Raw genomic sequence first — 26,602 nt, 5'->3', positions numbered from 1 at the left:
AAGATAGGCAGAAAATATACCAAAACGTCATTAAGTATTCTGAATATTTAAATTAACAATCAGAAAAATTGCATATGCCATAGGTACGTAAATTCAATATTACTGAAAAATATGCATTTCGCCAGGTATATGTTAACAGAATCACAAAAAATCCCCTGCAAATACATCGTAGACCTCAACGCTGCGGATATTCCCAATGTGAATACTTATAACATAAATAACTGCAGTAAAAACTTACTTAATCCCTGGAAAAATCTAAACCAAATAAAAATTATCAAATTTAGATAAATCAGAACATTACTTCTTCTTAGTCTTCGTCAGGACCCCTTTACTGATGGATGATTTAACTGTCGAACAGCCTTCTCAACGGATTGATCATACTCTTCTCATCATTATACGACACCCCTGTGGCTAGAGTTCCATCCCGAATCTCGAGAATGGAAATTTTTAGCATTTCGGGAAATCCCGGATCTCGAGAATCTTTTCTCGGGATTCGAGATTTCTTTACTATCAAATAATAATTGTAAAAAAGATTTTCTACATGGAAAAAGTGGACAGAAAACACAAAATTCAAGAACTGATCGGGGCATTTAATACAATTAAGCCAACGTCGAATCAAAATGATCGCAATTTTTGCATCATCAGGGAATTTTGTGTCTCAAAAGCATACGCGATTGTCAGGCGCAGCGATTGACAGTCTGTGTTTTTTGAAATTCTATTTTAATAAGTGATGTTTTAAATTATTTTTGTTTACCTACTTCTATTTTTTGTCTTCTTACATAAATAAAAAAAACCATTTTTTTTTTGAATTGTCTGTTTTTACACAGATTTTAGGATTTTTAAGAGTTTTTTTGAAATATCCGGATTTCTCAAGAATTCTTTTCTGGAAATCCCGAATCTCGAGATTGAGATTTTGTCGGAAAATACCCAACTCGACCTGTGGCTACTGAAAGACCCGTGGTACTCCAATGGGGCACTAACTATCCTACTAATTTATTACGACCGTTAAACAATTCACATTCGATAATCACTTCTGGACAGCTTACAATAGTTCGTAGGTGAACACCATTAGTTATACCTGCAGGCCGAGTGTTTATCGCTAGACCATCGTATGGAATATCTGGGTATAGATATTGTACCCGGAAAAGTGCGGTTGGAGCGATGATAAGCTTGTACTAGGCGGGGTAAATGTGGAAGTACTTGGCTTGCAAAGCCTTAAAAATCAATAAAAATAAATATGGATATTTTTGAAAATGGAACATTTATTCTCCCTCGCCAAACCATTTTTTTCGTGTGCGCCTGTATATTGAAATCTTACTGTACCTATTTATTGCTGGACAATATATTATTTTTATTTTGTATGCTACCACTGCTTTTTCGCCATACGAGTGAATGAATGAACTGAATATAGTGAACTGGTGATAACTTATAACAGCAGCGGATCAACCCCTAATTTTGATAATACACTCGACTGTAAAAAAAACTTAACTGAATTTATATGCCTGCAAATTACTTGACGCGAATATGGTGCAATCTTACCTTGGGTGCTCGAGAGTGACTTGATTAAATTTGTTTTCCCTCAGTTGACGTGTTCGGCGGAGAAACTTTGCACCTCACCAACTTAGAGAGGCACCAGATGGGCGCGTACCTCTGCATAGCGACTAATGATGTACCGCCTTCTGTCAGCAAACGGATCATGGTGCATGTAATATGTAAGTAAATTTTTCTGTCAATTTATTAAATGCGTTGAAGAAAACCTTCTCTATCAAACACAGCCTAAAAATATACGAAAGTTAAGTTGAAATAATAAGCATTCCTGGTCTATACTGTTTTAAAATTTAAATCAAATGCAATTAAGGTGAATACTCCACTCCATCTACTATAACTAGAGACACTTAGCGAAAAAATACGAAGCTATCAATGAAAAACATTTTCTTAATAAATTACATTTTATTTAAAGTCTTACAAATATCTTATAAACTTACAAATAAAAAAAAAATTATAAAATATGGAAATATTACATCTTAATAATATGAATTACTTATTATTGTCTGTTATGTTTATTTTTTAAATATAGTTTACTAAATTTTCTATGATTTGACAAGATTTTTGACTAATTCGTAGTTTTAATATTTTTTTAAAAAGCATCGATTTTATAAGAAAAATGTGTTTGACATGAAATTCTTCTTACGTTTATCAAATCGAGCTTCAATATTGTGACCATCAAAGATTAGATTTTATATAAATAAAAGAGATTTCAAAAGAAGTGGCCGACTTCGTGTAGTTTTAACCTTCAAATGTATAATATTGTAATAATTCACAATAATAAAAAACAGGCTATCCATAAATGATTCAAAAATTTTAATTATTTATCATATAGCACGTAAACCATTAAGATTTTTAATAAAGCGCTATTGGACTGATTGCATAATTATATTTAAAAAAACGTTAAGCTCGGGTATTAATTCTTTAAACCAAGGCGGACTACCAAAATTCACGGTACATAGTTGAATATAAAGTATATTTTTTTAACTTTATTATTAAGAAGAATCGTTTAAAATGTAATTGATAAACAACTATGTACTTAAGTTTGCTACTCTATACAAATTAAGTATTATTATGTAGCTAAATGTAATCTAATTATTTTTGTTTTCTACCGTTACTTGCCGTTAGGTAAAATTTAACAGTATATTTAATTGTTATATAATGGTAAATATAGCTCCGAACAGTCTGTAAATCTTTTTGTTTATCTCGGCTTATGTATAACTAAAAATGGAAATTGTAAACCTGAAGTAACTAGACAAATGGTGATTGCAAAATCTCGTCGTGTCTAGACTAGATAGAATTTGGAAAATCAAGAACATAATAATTATTATAAACATTATAGCCAGACTTATCACTATGGGCGTGGGGATATGGGCACTAAAATAACTGAATGCTTTTGGGATGTGATGCCGAAAGAAAATTCTCCGAATTCCACGCTTGTGTCCTGAAGGACAGTCTCTTGACGTTATATTCGTTTTCTACATTATATTCCCCGGCGGAGCACTAGAAATCTAGAAAGGCTGGTAGTCACCGGAAAAAGTTAAGGACGGAGACGACGTCTAAGGATCCCATCCGGCTGAAGTTACCAGATGAATCACGCCATAAGGTTATTTTTCTAATGATTTTCAAGACTGTAGAGTTCATGAGTGAATTTTAGAAAATCGTTGAGGGTAGCAAAGCTGTTCCAATCAGTGAAGATCGTCATCCTAAGTGGTTATGGTAATGACTATAAAAAAGACTTTCGACTACAAAAAGGGCCAAAAACTTCCTCTATCCTGTACAATCCAGTTCCACCACTTTCCAGATGCTTCAGCCGAGTATACTTAAATCCTTTGTGGAAAACTCCAACCATGAAAATTTCAGCAGCAGTTTAAATGGAAAATTTTACGAAACGGAGAGCTCGATAATTTTTCGAGAATATTAACAAATTTGTAGCAATCATACCACTCAGCATTAAATGAGTAAAACACTTTAATACATATGTTTTGTTGCCGAAACAAAACAGTAGAGCGACAATGATTGTCAGCATTTCCTCAATCATGACTAGATCAGTAAAGTCTGTTATGATTTGTTAATTGCTACAATATCTCTTGTACTATATAATTATGTACTGCATTTGTATAACTTTGAAGGAATCCTCACTCACTCAAGTGACGCACTACTATCCTCACGAGTCCTTCACTCGACGTAGTCTACCGATGCTCCACTCAAATCAAGTCTCTCAGATTATTATTATAATCGATCTCTTGATAACATCGATCTCACCAGATTACCCGCCATTATAATCTCATGCTGTCATCTTTGTCAAAGTATTACTGTATTCTTGTATCGATCAATAAACTCCCCTCACAACACCCAAGCAACAACGACCTTATCTCTTCTTCACCTTCATAATCCCCAAAGTGGTGACCCCAACGTGATACCGCCAAAAATGTATGTAATTTTATCTATATTTTATTATAAAATGGAGCCGCGCTCCGGTGCGCTCCTGTATATTTCTAGCCCTGAATTTCAGCCATCCGGTATTCTCTTGGGATGCGTATATACAGCCGACGTCTGGCGTTACTGGTTACTCCTCCGGCCTTCTATACGTGTGGCCGATCCAGTGTAGTTTCTACATTTTAATATACCACGTAATCTTTCCACCCTTAGGACGCGAGTATAGCTCTTCATTATATTCGACCAAACTCGAATGATCCTAATAGGATCATATTTATGGACCTCCACAGAGTAGAGGTTTGTATTAACAGATTTTGTTTTTTACGAGAAATAGATGTCAGCCACTTGCTCAACCTAATAGGTCCATACCCTGACTCACACACAAATTGAAAAACAACATGTATTTTTGCCAGACCCATAATTCGAACCAGGGACCCACGACATTATAGTCCAACGCTTAAGCCGTGCGGCCACCGTGGGTCTATTATTCATTATAACTCAACATATTCATTATATTCAACCAAGATTATAGTAAATTTTCCTGTCTTAGAAACTCATTGAAGTGTGACATCTCTTCGGCTCACAAATCATATCTAACGTCGATTGGTCGAAATATTGTCTCAGATCCTAATTGTTTTTGGAAATATATTCATTCGCTTAGTTCCAGTAGTACTACAAAAGACAATGCCATGATGACGTTGAATAATGATCCTATAGAGAACCATGTTATATCTGATGCATTTGCTAAGCATTTTGAATCACTTTATAGCTCAATAGAACCGCTACTTGACCCCGATTCTGCTGGTCCTTCGTCTGCAACGCAAGATATTCAAATCTCAGCTTTTGAAGAGAAAGATATGGAATATGGGTTTTCAAATTTGTCTCCCAAAAGTTCATTTGGTCCAGATGGCTTGCCACCTTATGTGGTTAAGGGCTGTTACGAACATATATCCTTTCCGCTTAAACATATATTTAATTTAATCATAGCATCCAGCACTTTTCCTGATGCATGGAAAATAACCCGCCTAAGGCCGCTTCATAAAAAGGGATCTAGATCAGAGATCTCTAACTATAGGCCAATAGCAGTTCTTTCGGCTCCATGTAAATTATTTGAATCGATATTACATATAAACATCAACCGTCAAATAGACTCTCGCCTCTCCGATTCGCAGCATGGTTTTCGACTTAGGCGGTCCACAGTAACAAATCTTATAGTGTATAATAATTTTATTTCAAATTCTATGGATAAGTCAATTCAAGTTGATTCTGTGTACACAGATATTTCCAAGGCATTTGATCGTGTTGATCACGATATTTTATTACAAAAGCTTTGTACATTTGGCGCGTCATATAGTATAATATGTTTTTTTGCTTCTTATTTGAAAAATCGCCGTCAATTTGTTGATTACCATGGGAATGAATCGCGGATTTTTAGAACAAACTCTGGTGTTCCTCAAGGTTCAAATCTTGGCCCAATTTTGTTTTTAATATTTTTTGATGATATTGTCAAAGTTATAACCAATTCTTCTTGTTTGCTATTCGCAGATGATCTTAAACTTTTTCGAACTATTGAAACCCCATTATGCTGTGCGATGTTGCAGTCTGACCTAGATGCTATCTCGCAATGGTCTATCTTAAATAAACTTGAATTCGCTACCTCCAAATGTAATATTATTTCATTCAATCGTTCAAGGCACACCTTATTGTTCCCATACACATTGTCTGGTATAATATTGAGTAGGGTAACGGAGATAAAAGATTTGGGAGTATTGTATGATACAAAGTTCACTTTCAATCAGCATATTCTTAACATCAGTACTAGATCTAGCAAAATGCTTGGTTTTGTTATGAGGGTTTCAAAATCATTCGAAAACGTCCGAGTGCTACGTACATTATACGTATCATTTGTGTTGAGTATTCTTGAATATGCCAGCATTATTTGGAGTCCTAATAGGTTCATGCACACAATTAAGCTGGATCGAGTCCACAATAGATTTCTTAGATTTCTCTACTTAAGAACATACGGGTTCTTTCCTTATGATAATGACAATAAAATGAATTTCCCGACTCTTTTTCTTCTGGGTATGCTATCAATGCAATCCCTGTCTACCCGAAGAGTGATTGTTCTTTTAAAGCATTTCTTTTTACTTCTTCGTGGGTTCATTTACAATCCGCATATACTGGCAAATATTAATTTTCATGTTCCCACCAATATCACTCGCAGCTCCACGGTCTTCAAGATACCTCGTCGCAGGACAGATGTTATGTTTCATGATGCTGTGTATCGTGCAATTAGCTTATTTGATGACACCATAAAAGTTGATTTGTTTTTTATTAATTATATAATGTTTGTAGACGTTTTAAATAGGATAAATTTATAATTGTATATATTATCATATTTCTTTAATATTTACACATGCTGTCTTTTCCACTTTCTTGTCATATTAGTTGTTATTTGTAATTAAGATATTTTTATATATTTGTATGTATTATGTATTATGGCGCATTGGCCAAAAGCTGTAATGCCGTAATACTCTTTTTTATAAATAAATAAATAAATAAATAAATAAATAAAATGTATTTTTTGAACATACATAATTTGAAAACACTTCTGAGAAATATAATATTATTACCACATAAACTTTTTGAAAAAATACGATACCGCGCAGGATTTAATTAAACCTGCGCCTCCGGGATTCATGCCCATGTGCTCTTACAACTAGGCCAGTGGTTCTTAACCTGGGTTCGATCGAACCCCAAGGGTTCGGCGGAGGTCAAGACACACACCCGACTCATATGATTCGTGATGACACGCCCCGCTTGGCCATCATTGGCAGCAGGTGATCACGCGATTTTGCTTGGCCTATTTTTGCTGCAGGGAACGATAACTTCGCAAACTTTCCCCTACTAGAAGACTATGTAAGTAAGATCGAAGATGTATCTGTAATCGGAAACATTTCTGTACCCACGGAACTGAAGCAAGCAATAGCCACGCACTTAGATGAGCTTGCAAAGTCTCTCGACGGATACTTCCCTACAAGAGAGTCATATCCAGCATGGATGAGACAGCCGTTCACGCTTAGTGTTGAGACAACAATTATTGTTGAGAGTCAATGATGAATATCTCGATTAAATCATCGAAACTCAGCAGAGCCAGGTTCGACAGCAACTCTTCAGAACAACAACGCTCTCAACGTTTTGGTGTCAACAAGTGGTAACGTACCCTGTTATTGCTAAGAAAGCTCTGGATATTTTCATACCGTTTGTTACAACATATCTTTGCGAGCAATCCTTTTCCAAGTTCCTTAAAAAAGGAACAGAGTTTGTTGCGAAAATGACATGAGAGTGGCACTTGCCAAGGTGAAGCCGTGTTTGACCTAAAACCTGGTGAAACCTATGTTTTGAATTTGAAAAATTCCTATTTTATTTTTCCAATTTAGAAGGTTTCGGTGAATGCGCATATGAAACTGGTGGGGGTCAGTACCTCCAACAAGGTTAAGAACCACTGCACTAGGCTATACGTACCCTATCTAATTGCCAATTAACTAATTATTAATTCAATAAATAAAGAAAATAGTTTATTAAATACCTTTTTCTTTAGCAACCCAAAAACTCATTTTGCTTATAAAGTTCTGTTGGAAAAACACTGTATTAGAGAGAAGGATATATTTGTATTTTTTTCATTTCATTCAAAAATGATTTAATGCTATTTCCTATTATTCTTTGAAAAAACTCGCCGTTATCTCCTGCGGCATCAGCGGAATAATCTGCATTGCAAATGGTTGTATCTCAGTGTCGCGAACAAGACATCTGTGACCAAAAATGGAAATAAGCCAGAACGACACTGATGTCGCCCCGTTGAGGTGACCACTAATCTAAAACGCGACGGGAAAGGGTCGCCAAATTTTAAATGGGTCAGCTATTTTGATATGTACCCTTATTCTCTTATAAGGTTGATTTTATCTTAACACAGAATTAGAAAGTTTTTTAAATCAGAAAGTATGCAACGGACATACGAAATTACTTGGTTCGTGTAAAAAGCAATTTTATTTTTTAATTAACACATAAGTAATTATATACTTTTAACGTACATAACTATAATGTAAGTAATCAAAACACATATAATATGTTAGTAATTATTGAGTTGTACTTATGTGTATCTACTCATATAATATGTAAAATCAAAACTATCAACAATTCAATACGTAGAGGCATCAACGAGAAATTTACTGTATTTATTTTTAAATAAAGAAGATACTTACCAGAAAGCTGAATATCTTTGAAATGAATACAATATTATTATGCAGGGCCTTCAGAGACATAATATATGCCGAAGGTATCACGTGACGAGGAGGGCACAACCACGAACTGTACACAAAGTACAGAAATCTCCATGTCGACTCATGAGTGAACGTAGAGTGACTGCGTTGGGTAGACCATTTCTTAGACACTCAATTACATAAAAAACCTCTCCAGTCTCCACTAATACCGAAAGGAACCTGAAGGTGCGGAAGATATATGTATTTATTTATTTAAAAAAGACACGTTGAGCACATAACAAATTAATAATTTAAGACGTTCACAACATGACATTTAGAATAGAAAGTACAAGTAAATCAACTAGAGAAAAAACAAGGTAGAGAAAAAAGAAAGCAAAAAAAATATTTGGTAGAATAGAAAAAAAAACAATAATTCAAAAAAAATACAAATTAAAAAATAAAATAGAATTTTAAAAACAGAATGCATCACTGAAAATGTCTACATCTCTAGGGAGTGCGTTGACCAGCCGCACAGCCCTCGCTATTGGTGCAACTGGTGGATACTAAGTTGGTTAGACTACCTAATGTTCCCACCCGCACCGTACCCAGTCTTAATTGGGCGTCGACGATACACTAAGTTTTAATGTGAGGCATCTTCAGTTATTTATACCAGGGAACAGTGCTCGAAATGGAAAAATTTACAAACCGGAGCGCTCGACAGTTTTCTAAAGATTTTTACATAGTAAAGTTATCAAAGTTTATGTGTTTTTTTTCATAAAAATAAGTGTGTTAGATTTTCTATTATATGGCCTAGTTCAGACGGTCAAATTATTTATTCCACGAGACGGAGCGATAATTTTACCGATTTCACGAACAGGAACGGCGCTCGGGTGCGTTACGGTCCATTTCGAGCCCTGCCAGGGAATTTCTCAATAGAAATTACTCAAGACTCTATCCTCTGATTTTGTTTACTAGAGTTAAAGCGTAAGAGGCATAATAATAAATAAATACGGTGGATGGATTGTGTAGGATACAGCATCCCTGACATTATGGCCGTAGATAGAGATTGAGGTAAAGAGAAATTGCCGCGTTGAAGATGATTTTGTACGTTCTAAATAGATATTATAAAAGAATAATATATAATTTTACATTTTTAATTAATATTATTGTTAAGATTTCCAAATTTTACCACGTTTTTCTTAGCTCGTATTATCGTTTGTCTTCTGGTTGTTTATCCAGTACAAATCTTGCAATCGATTATTAACTAACTTTCCGACTAGATAAATATTTGAAACTTTTAGAATAAATCAGAACACGATGCCAATGCATTTTTTTAATACTCTTAGCCATCTTTAAGTAGAATTGAATTCATTTTCAGTTAATTCTGTTTTGTATAAAAAGTTATTTCGGAAGAAATCCATAATCCAATCCACTATTATTGGTTGCTAAGGGGGTGGTCCTTACAACTAAATTATTAATATATACGTGCTTTACTATGGAAATCAAAATGACATTTTAGTATTCTATATTTGTTTGTTGCAAAATGGCAAAAAAATGATTTGTTGACAATTGCCTTATTTGTCCTAAATTATTAATACCTGGAATTGTCAAGTTTATATGATTCAACAGAAAAGTTAAAAACGTGGTTTTTATATAAAAAGTTCTTTTTATCTTGTAATAATTATTTAGATGTAAAATTTATAAATCAAAAAAAAACTAGTTCAATAGTAGGTACCAATGAGCTTTTCCTATGAAATTCTTATCTCTTGGTCACCTGGGTGTTAAATTCCGCAAAAAATAAAATAGGTACTTCAAAGCAATACTTTTAGGGACACCAAGCGTATTTATCTCCGTGACACATTAGGTATGCCAATAAATGTCATTCGACCTTTTTAGGAGCGCCACTTTTTTATTCTGTCTCCCTTATATTATTATTCCATAAACAAAGGTCAAATGTAGATTGTGTAGATCTGACGGCATGAGAATATATTATATAACTTTAATGGCGATAACTAATCATATGATTTGTCATGTTGACAACTTTTTTACGCAAATTTTCCCTTCTCGTGTCTACATAACAATACTTACAATAAAAGTTGGAAAAATTTTCATTTCTCTTTCTTAAACAAGTGATGTATATTTAGAAATAGAACGTATCATATTATTATACATACAGAACTTTCAATATTTTACCACGTTTTTTCTTAGTTCGTATTCTTGTTTGTCCGGTAGTATTTTATCCAGTACAAATCTTGCAATCGATTTTTAATTAACTTCCCGACTAGCTAGACATTTGAAACTTTTAGAATATATTAGAACACGATGCCAATGCATTCTTTTGATACTTTTCGCCATCTTTAAGTAGAATTGAATTCATTTTCAGTTAATTCTGTTCTGTATGAAAAGTTATTTCGGAAGAAATCCGTAATCCAATCCACTATTATTGGTTGCTATGGGGGTTGTCCTAGCAACTAAATTAATAATATATACATGCGTTTCTATGGAAATCAAAATGACATTTCAGTATTCTATATTATTTGTTTGCTTGTTGCATAATAGCAAAAAAAATGATTTGTTGACATTTGCCTAATTTGTCCTAAATTATTAATACATAGAATTTATCTATATCTATCTATAATATTGTATTATATGTACCATAATATAATATAATGCCCGAAGATGCAGAAAGGCGCAATCCAAGCCGCTAAAAATCAATCAAATAAGACCAAATTTAATTTAACTATAATTTAAAAATCATGTGGGTATCCTTAGTGACCTAGTCGATAGTATAAATTCTGTAATCCTCAATGATTTTTTACAGTTCTATGAAGAGCCAACCTAGACAATCGAACCCGAATATAATCAAAATAATGATTAAATCCAAAATAATCTAACTGCGTAACTAAAAATATATGCACTTTTGTATAAAAGTATAACTAATCATGAACAGGAACCTACTAATATCGTAACAGTAATTTTAAATAATATTAAATTGCTTCAAAATAAATATACACTGCCCTGCTAAGTAAAAAGACAGTGTTTTTGGTTTTAGTGAAATTGTTGTAGGAGATTTAAACTACATTTTCTCTTATATTATGTAAAATTATTGATTTTTTTTACAATATCTCTAAATACACACTATACTGTCTATTTAGGGATTAATAATTTGTCTGATTTGATTAATTTTCAGTTTGGACATATATTTTATGGTGATGAATTCTAATTTGAAGTTAAACATGACATATTACAGTAAAGTTATTAGTTTTTTACTACTTGTTCTTTACTAAGTAAATTACGCCATTTTACTGTTTTCAGTTGCTCCAGCAGTATCTGCCGGCCAGCACATGATTGGGGTTCCAACGGGAGCTGACGCGCGTTTGGAATGTCTCATAGAGTCGTTTCCGCTTCCGACCAGGATATGGGTGAAGAATCGTGATGAAGTCCTTGCAGCTGGGTGAGACTTTTTGTCATAGATCTATTCTTACTTGTCAGCATTACTTTATTATTATTTATTTTGTAGCCAAATAATAGTACTCAATGTTTCACTAAAAATATAACCCGCCAAATATACTTGGTTAATTTGACAGGATCAACAAATTTAATTCACCCATACCTTTTTTAATTTACATTCAATAAAACTGACGTCATCTAGGGTAGACTACCTTGATTTAAAATCACAAAATAAGGTCGCCAATATTAACTGAACGAGATAACACCTTGGACACAGCCGTTAGTCAATTTCTGCGTGAATAGTAATAAGAATTGTAATTTGTAATACCAAATCAAAATATAAATATCCGTTTTTTCAGTATTGCTTATTAAATACCGGTACCCATTAAAATCATAAGAAGACAATAATTTATTCTTTCACGACATCCTGTCTCTTTGTCGGTGTCGTCAACTTTACTGTTCTGCACAAAATGAAATACAATAATTACACCCTGAAACCGAAATCGAAAGATTTTTTTGGTTCTTGCCAAATTCCGTCCAAATCAAAAGTGGAGCGCTGTTCATAATTTTAATTTTTCTGCTTTCTTAATACCGAAAATATCGGTATTTTAGATTTTTAAAACCAGTATTTTGATATCAATGAATAACGTGATCCCGGTTTTCAAAATATCGGTATTGAAACTCCTAATTGGTATGGCATATAAAATACATCGGCCGGAATACGACGGATACAGCTTCAGTTCTGCTCGGGATCCATATTATTAATAAAATCTTTTATTACATACCTACCTATGTCCCAAATTTTATAGTAATTAAACTTTATTGTAAAGATAAAAAAAAAAAAAATAGACCGTACCCGTTCAATATACGTTAATTTATAAAAGTTGTTTTTAATTGTAAGTTAGTAATAATATTATTTTAAATCTTTAGATTTAAATAAAATACTTGTATTATTATGTACGTTGATTACATAAATAAAAGACTTAATTATTTTCATGCTTCGTAATTTCGTAATCTATCTACTAGATGTTTCAAGTAGCACTACATTTCCACTATGCTCCGCCTTAATGAGCAAATCTGCACCGAAGAGATAGAGTCTGTGAAAAGGTAACTTTTCAGCTTAGACAAAATACGTAATACTGCCATTCGTTTATTTGGCGTTGTAAGTAATTAGAGTATAACAAGGTGTACATTTAAAATAATTTAAATTTAAATGAGATAAGTAATTTCGTTTTATTTCCTTAAAACGAATTGCCTTTTTCAGCTTTACTCTCAGGTCCAGAAATAGAGCACGTGGTAAATTATAAACGCTCGGTAAAGGAAGCCATCGAAATACACTGACACACCGACGATATTATTAATACTTATAGATGACGAACTACGTGTGAAGACTTATTACATCGTAAAATTACATGACTTCCAATATTCGATCTTACAACACTCGATTCCTTCGGCGTCCCTGTTTACTCTGAGCAACGTTCGCAACGACCACCCTAATCTAATGACTTTAAAATTTTTACAAAAATGAAGCTCACTTTTCACCAAATAGTCTTTGAATAATATATTATTATAATTAATTCTGTAAATAATCGAAATGAACAGAATATGTTAGAAGTTACCTCATTCATATAATTTAATAAATGTCGTAATCGATTTTGACCGCTGAAAAATACGTTGCCAATAGCTATATATAAAATAGAGTTTTAAGAAACGTGATAATGTTATGTCAACGTTAATATTTTTAATAATTGACATTTATGTGTCAAACTATAGAAAATTAACAACTAGGTATAGTAACTTAACTCCATTTTGACAAATATGTAAGTCAAACTTATTCATTTTAGTATGTGCCGGTATACACCTGCGATCCACAGCAGTTACGAATTACAATAATTAAATCCCATGGACAGCCAACCTCGAAGAAGACTCGAATCCGCGAAAAAAACTGACACTGTTTAATAATATTCTGTGCGCTAGTTTCCCGCAGGCGTACCTCGCCGACTGGCTCCTATACTTCCTACGGTGGAAAGATCGAGTGTAGTTAGTCAAACACTACATCTGGTGGCTTGGAATGAATACTCGCGAATTTGTTCGAGGCACCCGCGTCACATGCTCTGCTCAAATGACGCGTTCAAATTTAGTATGAACTGGACATAATGATTATATTCAGTGGGTACACTACATTATCTCTTGATATTAGTTTCTGCAACGTGTGCTAAAATGAATTTAAATTCATTCTGAAAAGTCCGAATACTAACAGAGATGTTAATTATTATCACACTCAGTGTTTTGCATCTTCTTCTTTCTGGCTCTACAACTTACTATGCGTATATTGGTGTCCAGTAGCATCTGCTTCCATCTATGGCTATCCAAAGTCACTTGCATCCAGTTTTAGACCCCAATGTCTTTAAATTCAACTCGACATTAATATTTTGAATCCCATGTTGTTTATTTCTAATTATCTTTTTCAGCGCAAAGTACGTAATGTCTTGGGAGCAGACCTCAATTTACCAAAGCCGAATGGTCCTGATCATAAAAAACTTCAACAAATCCGACGTTGGACCGTACATGTGCGTCGTCACTAACTCCATTGGCAGGGCAGATGGGACGATTCGACTTTACGGTGAGTAACACATACATACTATTACATAATATACAATTTATTTTAGATTATATAGAACTTTTAAAAACTAATCTATTTTTAAAAATATCTTACAAATCATAAAGATAAAAACTTATACCCTAAGAAATATCTTTACTAATTGAATGTGTACGATTAAAAACGATCTCAGTATAAGAACCTACGTTTCAAAATTTAAAACAGTGTAAAATAAGTATCAATACTTTAAGCGATAATTTATCGAGTGAGTCTCTTATCTTGTTACATACTTATATACTTACATACCTACAATCTTATTACATACATTGACAACAAAATAGTGTTTTGAATCCAGCCCTTCGAACCTTGGACTTAGAAAGACCATTTATCTACGACAGAAATCACATGTATATTAATCTTAAATTATCGAGGTACCGTAATTATAATAAAGTTATTGTATTAATTATTTCTACTTTCATATGACATCACTGTTAGTTCTAGATACTTGCGGTTGAGAATAAATATTTACAGCTTCTACCAAAGCTTAAAATAAAAGATCGTAAAATAAAATTTTAAAAATGGTGGGTATTTTTTGTCTTGGTTTTTTAATATCATTATTAAAAAAGGCGACATATTTTTGCGGAAATTACTGCTAAAAAGTATAGAGAGTACCTATACATAAGTATACATAACTATCAAACAGAAAAATCATCCATTTTAATAAAATTATTAATTTTCCCTCTGCCATTCTCCCCCACATTTTACCAAAAGTTTTTTTCCGGAAGCTTATTTTTATATTGAAAGTCTAAATTCAAAAAAAGCCTACATTTTGTGTTTCGGTTTAATAAAGGGAAATTACGTATTCTCTCAATTTTAATTTTTTTGAATATTCAGTAAGACGGGCTCGCAACCAAACTGAGTAGAAATATTTTCATATTGAAGTGTTAAGGAAAATAATAGAGCTCCATGTTTCAATAATAATAATAAACCAATATATATATATATGTACGTATATATACCTACATTGTATCTCGTTTATATTTTCGTCTGTCATATTATTATTTCGCATCCAGATATATGTTTCGCCATTTTCAATTTCCGGTATTCCCCACATATCACTTTCTTGTCGGGTACTTGTCGTATTTATGTTACTTTTCCATGAATTCTGATTTCGTCAGAAAAAATGACTGTGTATTTTTTGCATGCATAAATAAAAATTTCCCGAAAAATCCGTAGCGCTGTTTTTATTGAATTTTTCAAGGATTAAGAAGGAGTGTTTTCAATGAAAACATCCAACATTATGACGTACCTATTTATAACTTCTTGTATTCCGTATTAGCTAACCTTTCGTCCTTAATTTAATATCCTTCACGTCTGGTATTTCCACTTCGATACGTTTTATTTAAATCTTTCACACATTCTAATTGGATAGGATGTCGACGTATTTCATTTATATATGATTGATTTTTAACAGACGTGTTTTTATATGATTAGACAGTTCATGTTACAAAATGTGGATGAAGAAGTAAATCCTCATCCGTGCTATACGCAGACGTTTTACTAATAGCTGACAGTGACGTATCTAGGTTAAATATCGCCTGCAACAAATATGGCCTAAATCTAAATACCTACAAAAAACGACAAAATATATGAGTGTAAACAAGTTCACTATTTATAGAACCTGCGAAGTTAATGTAGTACTTTTGTACACGTACATTAGTTGCACTCTGGATGATAACTAGGTCCATACCACAGAACTGAAGCGTGGATTCGAAAAAGCTAGGGATGATTTTACTCGACAGAGGACAATACTATGTAGCCACGACCTAAACCTGGAACTCAGAATGAGAACGGTTAGATGATGTCTATTATATGTGCAGTGAAGGCGTATAAACGCTCAGGTAACCAGAAGCTTTCGAAATGTGGCTGAATAGACGCATGCTCCGTATCAGCCGGAAAGACAAAGTTACAAAAAATATCCGTGTGCGGAAACTTGTTCGTATGCAGTTCGCCGTATCATACTTCACCGTGAAATGTTGTATCGGAAATATAATATGGCCGTATATTAAAGAACGTCCAGCCTCTTTGGGTCGTATAGTACTGATATTAAATTCATGTCTAAATTAAACACGCTTCTTGTCGGTTTACACTTTACAATAAGTCAGCAGCAAACAAATTTTTAAAATAGCCGATATACTTACTGGATTATTTGTTTGGTAAGGTTAGGTTTTTATTTTTAATTCAAGAATTTTGCCAAAATCAGTTATGAAAATTGAATTAATGTTCATATTGAATCTAATAAAATTGGAGACCGTATAGTATTTCTCTTAGTATTCTCTTTCCGATAAGGAAGCTCACGGCGAACTGTGCCATGGTGAAATGTTTTACGTAAAATTTACGTAAATTTGTGGTTACATTACCACAAAAATAACGACGTAATGTCGACGATGAAAAATACCAAAGAAATTATGAAAGAATGTAATAAAAACAAGAAAGTTGGCATACTTGGGCCACATCATGCGTCATCTCGAAAGCTATCAACTTATGCATCTTCTCATTAAATAATGGAAGATCTCCAGTAAGCGATACTCTGGAAGAAAAAGAAAGTCCTGGCTTAATAACCTCAGAGAACCTGATTAAAGCAGTGATGGACAGGGAGAGAATGGTCGAACTCATCGCCGACATCCGATAACGGATATTGCACAAAAAGAAGAAGGCAATATTTTAGCGTCAAATCTTTAGAAACTGCAAAATTGTAGTACCTATTCTTCTCAGCTATATTGAACGGAAAAATGTAGTGGAAATCTTAATAGATCTGATATACACAGGCCCGGCCCGCCTTAACTTACTCGTCCACCCCTGTGCACAATTTAAAAAGCCACCCTATACTATCAACTTCCATTAAAAAAACGAATCAAGAAGAAAAAATTATATTCGCAGATAATATATAGAGAGTATAAAAACAGCGCTCGAAATGGAAAATTTTACGAACCGGAGCGCTCGATAATTTTACGAAAATATTAACATTGTTATCTAATTTATTTATAAAAATACGTATTAGATTTTTATTATATGACATATCTAGCACAGGCTGTCAAATTAATATTTTCACGAGACGGACCGATAATTTTGCGAATTTTATGAACCCGAACGCCGCTCCGGTGCGTTCCGGTCCATTCCGAGCCCTGTAAAAATATTGACTGTACCCTACATAAATCAGCTGAATGATATTGTTATACCTACTGTGAAGTTTATTTTCAAAATAAAGTGGTACGGGGAGCGTCGAAAATTTACTTCGATATCATAATCATTATCATCAACCGAAGTCGATCCACTGTATGACGGTATTTTGTTATAGTCCCGCAGTTTTGCTTATATCTTTATATTCTTATCAAGTATTAATAAGCAGCATAATATATGTCTGTAAATGCATTTGCTAATGTATGCTTTATCACCCATTCCTTCAAACCTTCTTTCTTAGAGTATGTTGTATATCTACTTTTCTTATCAAACTAAGCGTCTGAGAGAATGTTATGCATAATATTGATAAAATTTGTTTTATAAAAATATAATCATACTGTCTTTTCAATGTCAGTATCAACTAGGTACTCAGCCCTAAAGAAGTAAGCACCGACTGCATTCAATCACTGTATCAAATCAAACTTTTAACAAGTTATTGTAAAACTATTATAAATAATATTATATTACATTATCGTCGCTGTAGGACTGGTTTGTCGAATATCCGTTTTTGTCGAAATCGACCTTTAAATAATGCAGAATGATTTTTTGTATATAAATGGACCAGAACCATCATTTTCTTTAAATTCCTTTGTAATGAATACAGCATTCATATGCAAATATTAAATACCTCCACTATTTAAATATAGGATAATTAAATTTATTTTTCGTCTCCTGAACATTTGCCATTTGGTCTATTCGACAAACCGATTCTACAGCGACGTTATATTAAAGCCAGTTTAAATATAATTAAATGTTTATATGAAATTGATCCCGCCGTTCCATGACAATTTGTCTACTCGCCCAGCTACATGTCCAGCTCATCGCCATTTCATCTACTTAGTGACCTCTGTCTGCTTCCTGATCCATCGGATTATTTTGTGGACTTTCTGCATAATACCTAACATTTTTCCACGCCACGTTGCGGTGTTCGCTTTTTTTTATTTCTCTTACAGTCTCGGATTCCATGTTTCACATGCACGCATACGTGACCACTAGTACACATTAATGGAACACTTTATGCTTACGATACAATGGGAGATAACTTTTGAAGATGGGTAGGTAATATTCAGGCGCCAAAATACACTCCATATCATACATTTGACCGTCAATTATTGACATTTGTTGTCCGAGATAGGCGTAGTTATTGACTCTCGATTTGAGTGCCATTGATGAGGATCGCTTTTGGTTCAGCAAACCAGTTTATCATTTCTTTTGTCTTCGAGATATTTATCTTTAAACCTACTTTGCGGCTTTCATTTGCAAGCTCCCGCATCCTCTTTTGAAGATCTTCTTGGTCGTTCGCAAAAACAACAATCTCGTCTGCAAAGCGCAGCTGACTGAGGTGTTCGCCTTCAATGGGGTTAATAGTTAATTAGCCCGATTAGTTAAGCGTGTACTGTCTATGGTTGACCGTATCGTAAGAAAGTGTCTTTGTTCACTTTTTATATTGAAATTAATGTCGTATTTAAAATTTCGTTTGTCCTTAGTTACATCAGTGAAACGGCAAATAATTTTCAACTATAGGCGCGACGAATTTTTGGACTCACTGGCATTCGAAGAGCGAACGTCAAGGTGTGAATACGTAAATTTATTTCGTGATAGCGATGGGGTATTAATTCTTAAATCATGTAAAAAAAACGTTACCCATTTACTTGAAAAAGAAAACATGTCAATGAATATATTATTATTGTTAATAATAGAATAATAAACAGAATATTAAATGGACGCATGTTGGATTTATATGACAAATTATATTTCGTTCGGCATGCATCATTTGCACCCGTGACCCGCAATCCGCGCATCGCCTAGCCACGATCTTTTTAGACCATGCCTCAACTGAGGTATAGCCTTAATGTCTTATTTACGATCGATTAATTAGTTAATTAGTTTAGTTACAGAGAAAACTAATAAATATAGATAGAAAAAATATATTTAAAATATTAATATTTTATAGCAAAAATATCTAGATATGTACATAATAATACAGATAAAATATTATGTAAACCTTTAAAAATATGTAAAGGTAAGATATGGTAGGGATACTGATGTTTACAAATATCTGTGCAGTAATTATATAGTTGAACTATTGGCACTTTCTTCTTCAAAATATTGATCTTTCAATAAATTTTATCATGAATAATAATAATTAGTGTTCTTAGATTAAAATGTGTGTGCCCCACTGGTAATGCCACTTAAGTTTGCACTTTTTACATTACAATTTCTTTACTTTTATGTAAGAAGTAAAACGAGACATTGGTCGCTTTTTTTGTTCAAAAAAATTAGGCAAGGCAAGTCCAGTATAGTTAGTTTATAATTAATATTTCATCGTGAAATATTCGATACTAGGACTAGTTACTAATGATTATACAATCTAATAGTATTTATGAGCGAATACAGATACATCTGAAAATACACCTGACCACTTCTAAAACCCGCGAGCGACTGGCGAAAATATTTGAATAAATTTTAAATTAAGGAAGTAGGTAGGTACTTACCTATACTGCAAATGTATTTCCAAAATCTGCACGTGTCATTGCTGGTCACCAAGGACGTCGAAGGACAATCGAAATAAACCAGACATTGTGTAACCAGACAAAAAAATTACAGTCCTGTTAAACCTTTTATGTTAATTATTATTAATAGATTTTGTTTCCACTTTCAAAACCGAAAATATCGGTATAAATACGAAAAATACTGGAATACCGGTTTTGAAATACCGGTATTGCAATCCCTACGTGGGGGTATGCGAGTGAAGCGCTTTTACTGAAATGCAAGGGGCAAGTCGGAGAAAATTCTAAAGAACATGAACAGATGACTTTACTATTCATATATATTTTTTATCGGTGTGAAAATCACCATTCACTCCGGGCTCTCGATCAATAATTATTATGATTATTATTATAAAAAAATAACTTTTTTCCAAATTTTTATTTCAGAAATCAAAGTTACGACCATTGCCCCCACTACTACTACTACCACAATGCAATCTTCTACTTTGGAGATTGAATATCATGTAATACCAAGTGAGTAAAATATTGTACTTTTATTTTAAGGTTGAACGTAATAGGTATGAGAGACATCTGGCGACAGAATTTAAAAACAAGCAATTTTATTATAAGTGAGTGTTAAGTAGCGACATCTAAAGACGGAATTATGAAACATGCAATTTAATACAATGCTATAGCTATGAAAATTGCACATCGTGCATTGCGATTGCACATCTAGAGACTGAATACAAAACATTCAATTTACAAATAAACGTAGTTTAATTAAATTAACAGTATAATACTTTTCAATTTAATGTAAATATTCAGTTAATTGTATGAAAATCAATGTTTCGTAATTCCGACGCTAGATGTATCTTGATTTTATTTATATCAGATGGGGGTTATAACATTGTAATGGTATTTATTAATAATTAGCTAAGATAATTTCAATTGATAACGCTATAATATTATAAATTATTAGAAAGTCGGTTTAATATTATTTACATAATATCCCTTTGAGTCGATTTTAGTCAATGAATATCTAATTCACAAGAAAAAATATTATGAAAAAATTTTCAAAGTGCTTGTCGCTATTAGATAGAACACGGGTCAGTGCACATTCTGAGAGGTGTAGGTTCGTATCCTGCTGGGTGTTGTATTTTTCTAGTGGTTATATTATATTTATTTTCTCATAAGTGTTTTCAAAATTATTTATTTTATTTATTTATTTATTTATTTATAAAAAAAGAGTATTACGGCATTACAGCTTTTGGCCAATGCGCCATAATACATAATACATACAAATATATAAAAATATCTTAATTACAAATAACAACTAATATGACAAGAAAGAGGAAAAGACAGCATGTGTAAATATTAAAGAAATATGATAATATATACAATTATAAATTTATCCTATTTAAAACGTCTACAAACATTATATAATTAATAAAAAACAAATCAACCTTTATGGTGCCATCAAATAAGCTAATTGCACGATACACAGCATCATGAAACATAACATCTGTCCTGCGACGAGGTATCTTGAAGACCATGGAGCTGCGAGTGATATTGGTGGGAACATGAAAATTAATATTTGCCAGTATATGCGGATGCGGATTATGTATGCTAAAGATATTAATTTGTATTGCCTACCTAGAAGAAAGACATTTTTAATAATAATATTACAAATAATTATAACAGCTGTGCACGAATACAGTGAAATCTCGTTTTTACGTTTTTGAATTACCTAAAAAATCACATAAAAGGGTAAATAATGGGAAAATATAAAAAACGGGTATTGAAAAATGAAAATATTTTTTCTATTAAAAAAATTATTCAAATTGGTATGGTGCATATTTTTGGCTTATAGAATAGAAAACTCAACATGTAGGTATTTCAGAATTAAATTTTGGGAAATAAGCACGTAAAACCAGGAACTAGATATATTAAATTCAATCTTAAATAACGTGAAAATGTGAAATCCACTAGAAGAGGTTCCACTACATATATATCAATATGTTACAGATATTTTTATTGTTGAGCTTAGGTACCTACCTACCTATGAATATAAATTATAAATCTTATTTTCTTTATTGTTCTATACGATATAATTATTAAATATCAAATCTGACGGCTAAATTATATTGAAATCACTGTGTTATTCAGTGATGTAATTGAAATATGATTGATGATAAAACAAACAATATATTATTCTTCTGTAATTTTCAGGATTTGTAGTGCCTCTACCATCAGAACATAAGACCAAATCAGAGGTCACAACCTATGGTAAGAATATTAGGTATTTATTTTAGTTGGTGTGGCAGAATACAGATGTCACTTTATCAAGATTATAAGTTTTTTCCTATAGTGTAATATCATTATAATTGTATCAAAAATTGCTTATTAATTTTATAATTCTGTTTAATATTAACAGTCATATTGTGATTGACTGATTCCATATTATTGCAATCTTGCACAAATTCCAATTTTAAATCCATTATTATCAATAACATCAATTTATTATTTTCATCAATAATGAATTCTTTATAATGGAACCCAACAGTATTCTAAAACTCAGAAAAAAACCAAGTCATGTGTACTAAAATAGGAAACTCTTATATTATAATATAATAATTATATTACTTATATAATTTATAGATGATTTGATTCATTGATGACATTGATTTAATTAAAAATATTTTCTTTTTTCTCTTCACTTTCACGTCTTCTTAGTTCATTTTGCTTCAAGTTATTTTTAACGAAATGTATAAATTTAATTTCAGACACCCACGAAAACATAATCGAGCAGTCAGTGGTGGACAACGCTTGGCAAGTGACCGAGAAACCCCCCGAAGTCCTTGACAGAAGCGACATCATGTCTTCAGAGGCCGGGAGAAGCGGTGCTGTCTCTAGCCTTCTCCTAAAACAACAACGATTAATATCTTTCTTTGTAGCAAATCAAATTTTATTGGTCTCATTGATTTCCAGATGATGGGTTACAAGCGTCTGTTAATTTTATTTGATATTTTTTTAATAATAGTTATAAGTATCATAATAACATAACTATAATTATTAGAATATAATCAAACAGCTGACTATATAAATAAATGTTTCTGGTAATGTTAACTTTCGTATGACTAATAAATTTAAAAAAAAAAAAATCTTTTCATAATATGAATACGTGTATTAATTAAGGCGCTCAGTACCAAAAACAAAAAAACTGACATTTTTATAGAAAAGTGTTCTACATACTAACGCCAATAACTTCAACTATGGTCTAAGTAAGTGCCTCTAGCAAGTCAAAAAAATACAGCAAAATATTTAAACATGTCAACGTTGTAAGTCCGTTGGCCTGTATTATTTATAATGGTGTAAATAGCACTACAGTGGTCAACCTCATTCAATATGAAATGGCTGACGATGGTGTGTTGACACTTGCGAGTTCTTAATACCTAAAATTATAGAAACTGCCGTGATTGCTTCACACTGTAAAACCACATTTTTTAAAAGGTCTGCTTCATGAAATTTTACTGCAATGACTCGGTATTTTGTAACTACAGGCAATACTACTTTTTGGTACTTAGAGCCTTAATTAATACACGTATTCAATTATCTGTGCATGGCGTGAATATATCGAAAATCATTGATGTTTACGAAGGAACTTTCACATGTAAGATTTGCGTATCCGATACAAGTATAACGGATACAAAGCTTACATTAAACCAAATGTAGCGATTGACACAGAGATAATCACATGATACTTCTTCGATACAGAGTCACATAGTACATAATTTGAATATCTTCCAAACCTTGGCCATCTGTAAGTACTTACGGTATTAACTCAATCAACCTAACACAACATGCAATAATGATTCTCACGCGGCACACACTTGTTTGAGATATCACTCATTGAAGTCGCAGTAGGTAATGAAATGTCTACCGTTTTTGACAATGACAAATTTATTTCAGCAAGGAAAACGTATCACTGCATTGCAGATATAATTATGAAAAAAACAGAAAAGAGATATCAGATTGATGCTAACTTCAGACACATTGTGAAAATAATTAATATTGTAATAATGATGCTTTTACAACGGAACCTCGATTATCCAAATACAATTATTGAACATTATATTATTTAGAAGAACACTAACTGAGAGAGTATATCACAACCAATAGAAAAAACTTTCTTTGAAAAAAGTAAGCCAACCGGTCGGGAATCGAACCCGGCATCTCCAACGGGTAAACGCCCCAAACTAGTCGCATTCAGCCATTATGCTACGGAAGACATACTAATGACGACAAATATTTAAGCTATTGGCTATTAAATACCTACCACTCAGCGCTCTTCGAAATCATGTTACTTCGGCAATCGATTTTTGTTTATTAAATCAAAGTAGGTAGTTATTTTACTATTACAACGATTACTAACCGACGTCTAGGAATTTCTCCAATATTTTTTAAGCAACTTCTTGTACTTGCTAATAATTTTTAATTAACTATTTCTTTTATTCAAACGAATAATTCACAAGATTTAAGAATATATCATTCTGATTATTGAACATTATATTATTTAGAAGAACACTAACTGAGAGAGTATATCACAACCAATAGAAAAAACTTTCTTTGAAAAAAGTAAGCCAACCGGTCGGGAATCGAACCCGGCATCTCCAACGGGTAAACGCCCCAAACTAGTCGCATTCAGCCATTATGCTACGGAAGACATACTAATGACGACAAATATTTAAGCTATTGGCTATTAAATATTTGTCGTCATTAGTATGTCTTCCGTAGCATAATGGCTGAATGCGACTAGTTTGGGGCGTTTACCCGTTGGAGATGCCGGGTTCGATTCCCGACCGGTTGGCTTACTTTTTTCAAAGAAAGTTTTTTCTATTGGTTGTGATATACTCTCTCAGTTAGTGTTCTTCTAAATAATATAATGTTCAATAATCAGAATGATATATTCTTAAATCTTGTGAATTATTCGTTTGAATAAAAGAAATAGTTAATTAAAAATACAATTATGTTTTTGATGTTTCATATAAACATCAAAAAGAAGCATGAAGTTTATTGATGGTAGATTTCAAAAAAATAGTAGGTAAAATGAAAGAATGTTTATTATTTCCCGATTATTTTAGAAATCAAAATATTTATCTGGATTTTAATTTTATCTGCTTCTCCAAATAGTCAGGATAATCGAGTCTATACTGGTTCTTTGAAATTTAATATCGTGTTTGATGATTTATATTTTGTAATACTGTCTAATAATAGAATTCTTTTGTTTATTTTATGGTTATTGGATATTGAGAAACATATTTTATTTGAATTATATTTTGCAAGATGGTGATTTTATAATAATAAGTAGGTAGGTAATATAAGTATGTAACTATTTGTATTGTTTATTGAATATAATTGTCAGCTTTCATTCCCAAAGCCTCAATGACATTGAGCTATGAACAGCTTACAATCTGCTTGTAAACTCGCCCAGTGTTATCATCGAACAAGCTCACAAGCAGATAACAATCTACTGAGAAAAGTTGAAAGTCGGTCAACTTTACACGCTACACGTTGGCGTGTGGGCCTACTGCGTCTGCGCAGTAGAGCGATAGTAGCGACCTCCCGGTAAAAAAATGAACGACTCAATACGTCCTGTCAAAATAGTACCTACCAAAAATAACGGTTTCAACTTGTTAGCTTGTTGGCTTCTGAGCGAGTGGAAAGTTTTATATGTCATCATCACAATCACACTAGCTGACTCGCCCACTTTTTAATTCGCCAACAAGCTGCTTGTAAAGTAGCTCAATGTCATTGAGGCTTAATACTCACTAAAAGCTGGATTTACAATAATATAAACGAATTGAAAAACCATAAAGCATGTGATCTAGAATGGAATGAATATTCAAAATAAATCCAATTTCATATTACACAAAGGCGATATTTTTGGTTGTTCAGCTGAAATCAATTTGCATTTACGAAACCAAAAAAGAGTTACCTAATTTTCAATTATTTTTTCTTAGTCTTGGGAATTCTTTCTTTCCATTGCAGCATAATTTATATAGAATTGCGTAGATGTATTCAAACATCAGTAAAATAACTTTAATGGTAGATAGCGATTATTTTATCAATAGATTAGTATTAATATTGTGAAGGTACTCTTCAGCAATGGCTAGTTGCTGTATGTACTAATAGCTCGCTTACACGTGCATGGATTTACTGTTGACAGTGAGTAATTCAGAAGCTTCCGAACTTTTTTGATTCATGCATGCGATCTTGCAACTGCAGGATAATATGTACATGTTTACACGTACATTTTCTTGTTATGGCCGCGATAATACTTACTGTCAGCAGTAAATCCATGCATGTGTATAGGCGCTATAATATCGTGTCTTTTGATTGAACTAGGTATTTCGAAAAATTATCAATAAACATACAGCATGAAACAGAAATTATTTATGAATTTTATATTTATTTGGCTATAAGCATGCAAAGAAAAATTTAAATGACATTTTTTAAATTTAGTATACTACCATGAACAATTCATTTATTTATAATCAACGATATTCTGAAATTCTTTTAAT

General features: G+C 32.6%; 1 protein-coding gene across 1 annotated transcript in view; it reads left to right on the top strand.

The window, feature by feature from the left end:
- LOC147072771 (lachesin-like) overlaps positions 1–23,013 on the top strand; it is a 197,311-nt gene extending 174,298 nt beyond the window's left edge. Inside the window, exons 5-10 of the mRNA XM_085945705.1 lie at positions 1,584–1,712; positions 11,559–11,697; positions 14,165–14,316; positions 20,469–20,555; positions 22,251–22,307; positions 22,805–23,013. Coding sequence (XP_085801831.1) covers positions 1,584–1,712; positions 11,559–11,697; positions 14,165–14,316; positions 20,469–20,555; positions 22,251–22,307; positions 22,805–23,013 — 773 coding nt within the window. The remainder of the gene's footprint in view (positions 1–1,583; positions 1,713–11,558; positions 11,698–14,164; positions 14,317–20,468; positions 20,556–22,250; positions 22,308–22,804) is intronic.
- The last annotated feature ends 3,589 nt before the right edge of the window (positions 23,014–26,602 follow it).

The sequence above is a fragment of the Rhyacophila brunnea genome, unplaced genomic scaffold (genome assembly GCF_057557595.1).
Source record: "Rhyacophila brunnea isolate RB1 unplaced genomic scaffold, BYU_Rbru_1.0 scaffold_19, whole genome shotgun sequence".
Lineage (NCBI taxonomy): Eukaryota > Metazoa > Arthropoda > Insecta > Trichoptera > Rhyacophilidae > Rhyacophila > Rhyacophila brunnea.
Note: the sequence above shows the minus strand (reverse complement) of the source record. Positions and strands in the feature narration are given on the sequence as shown.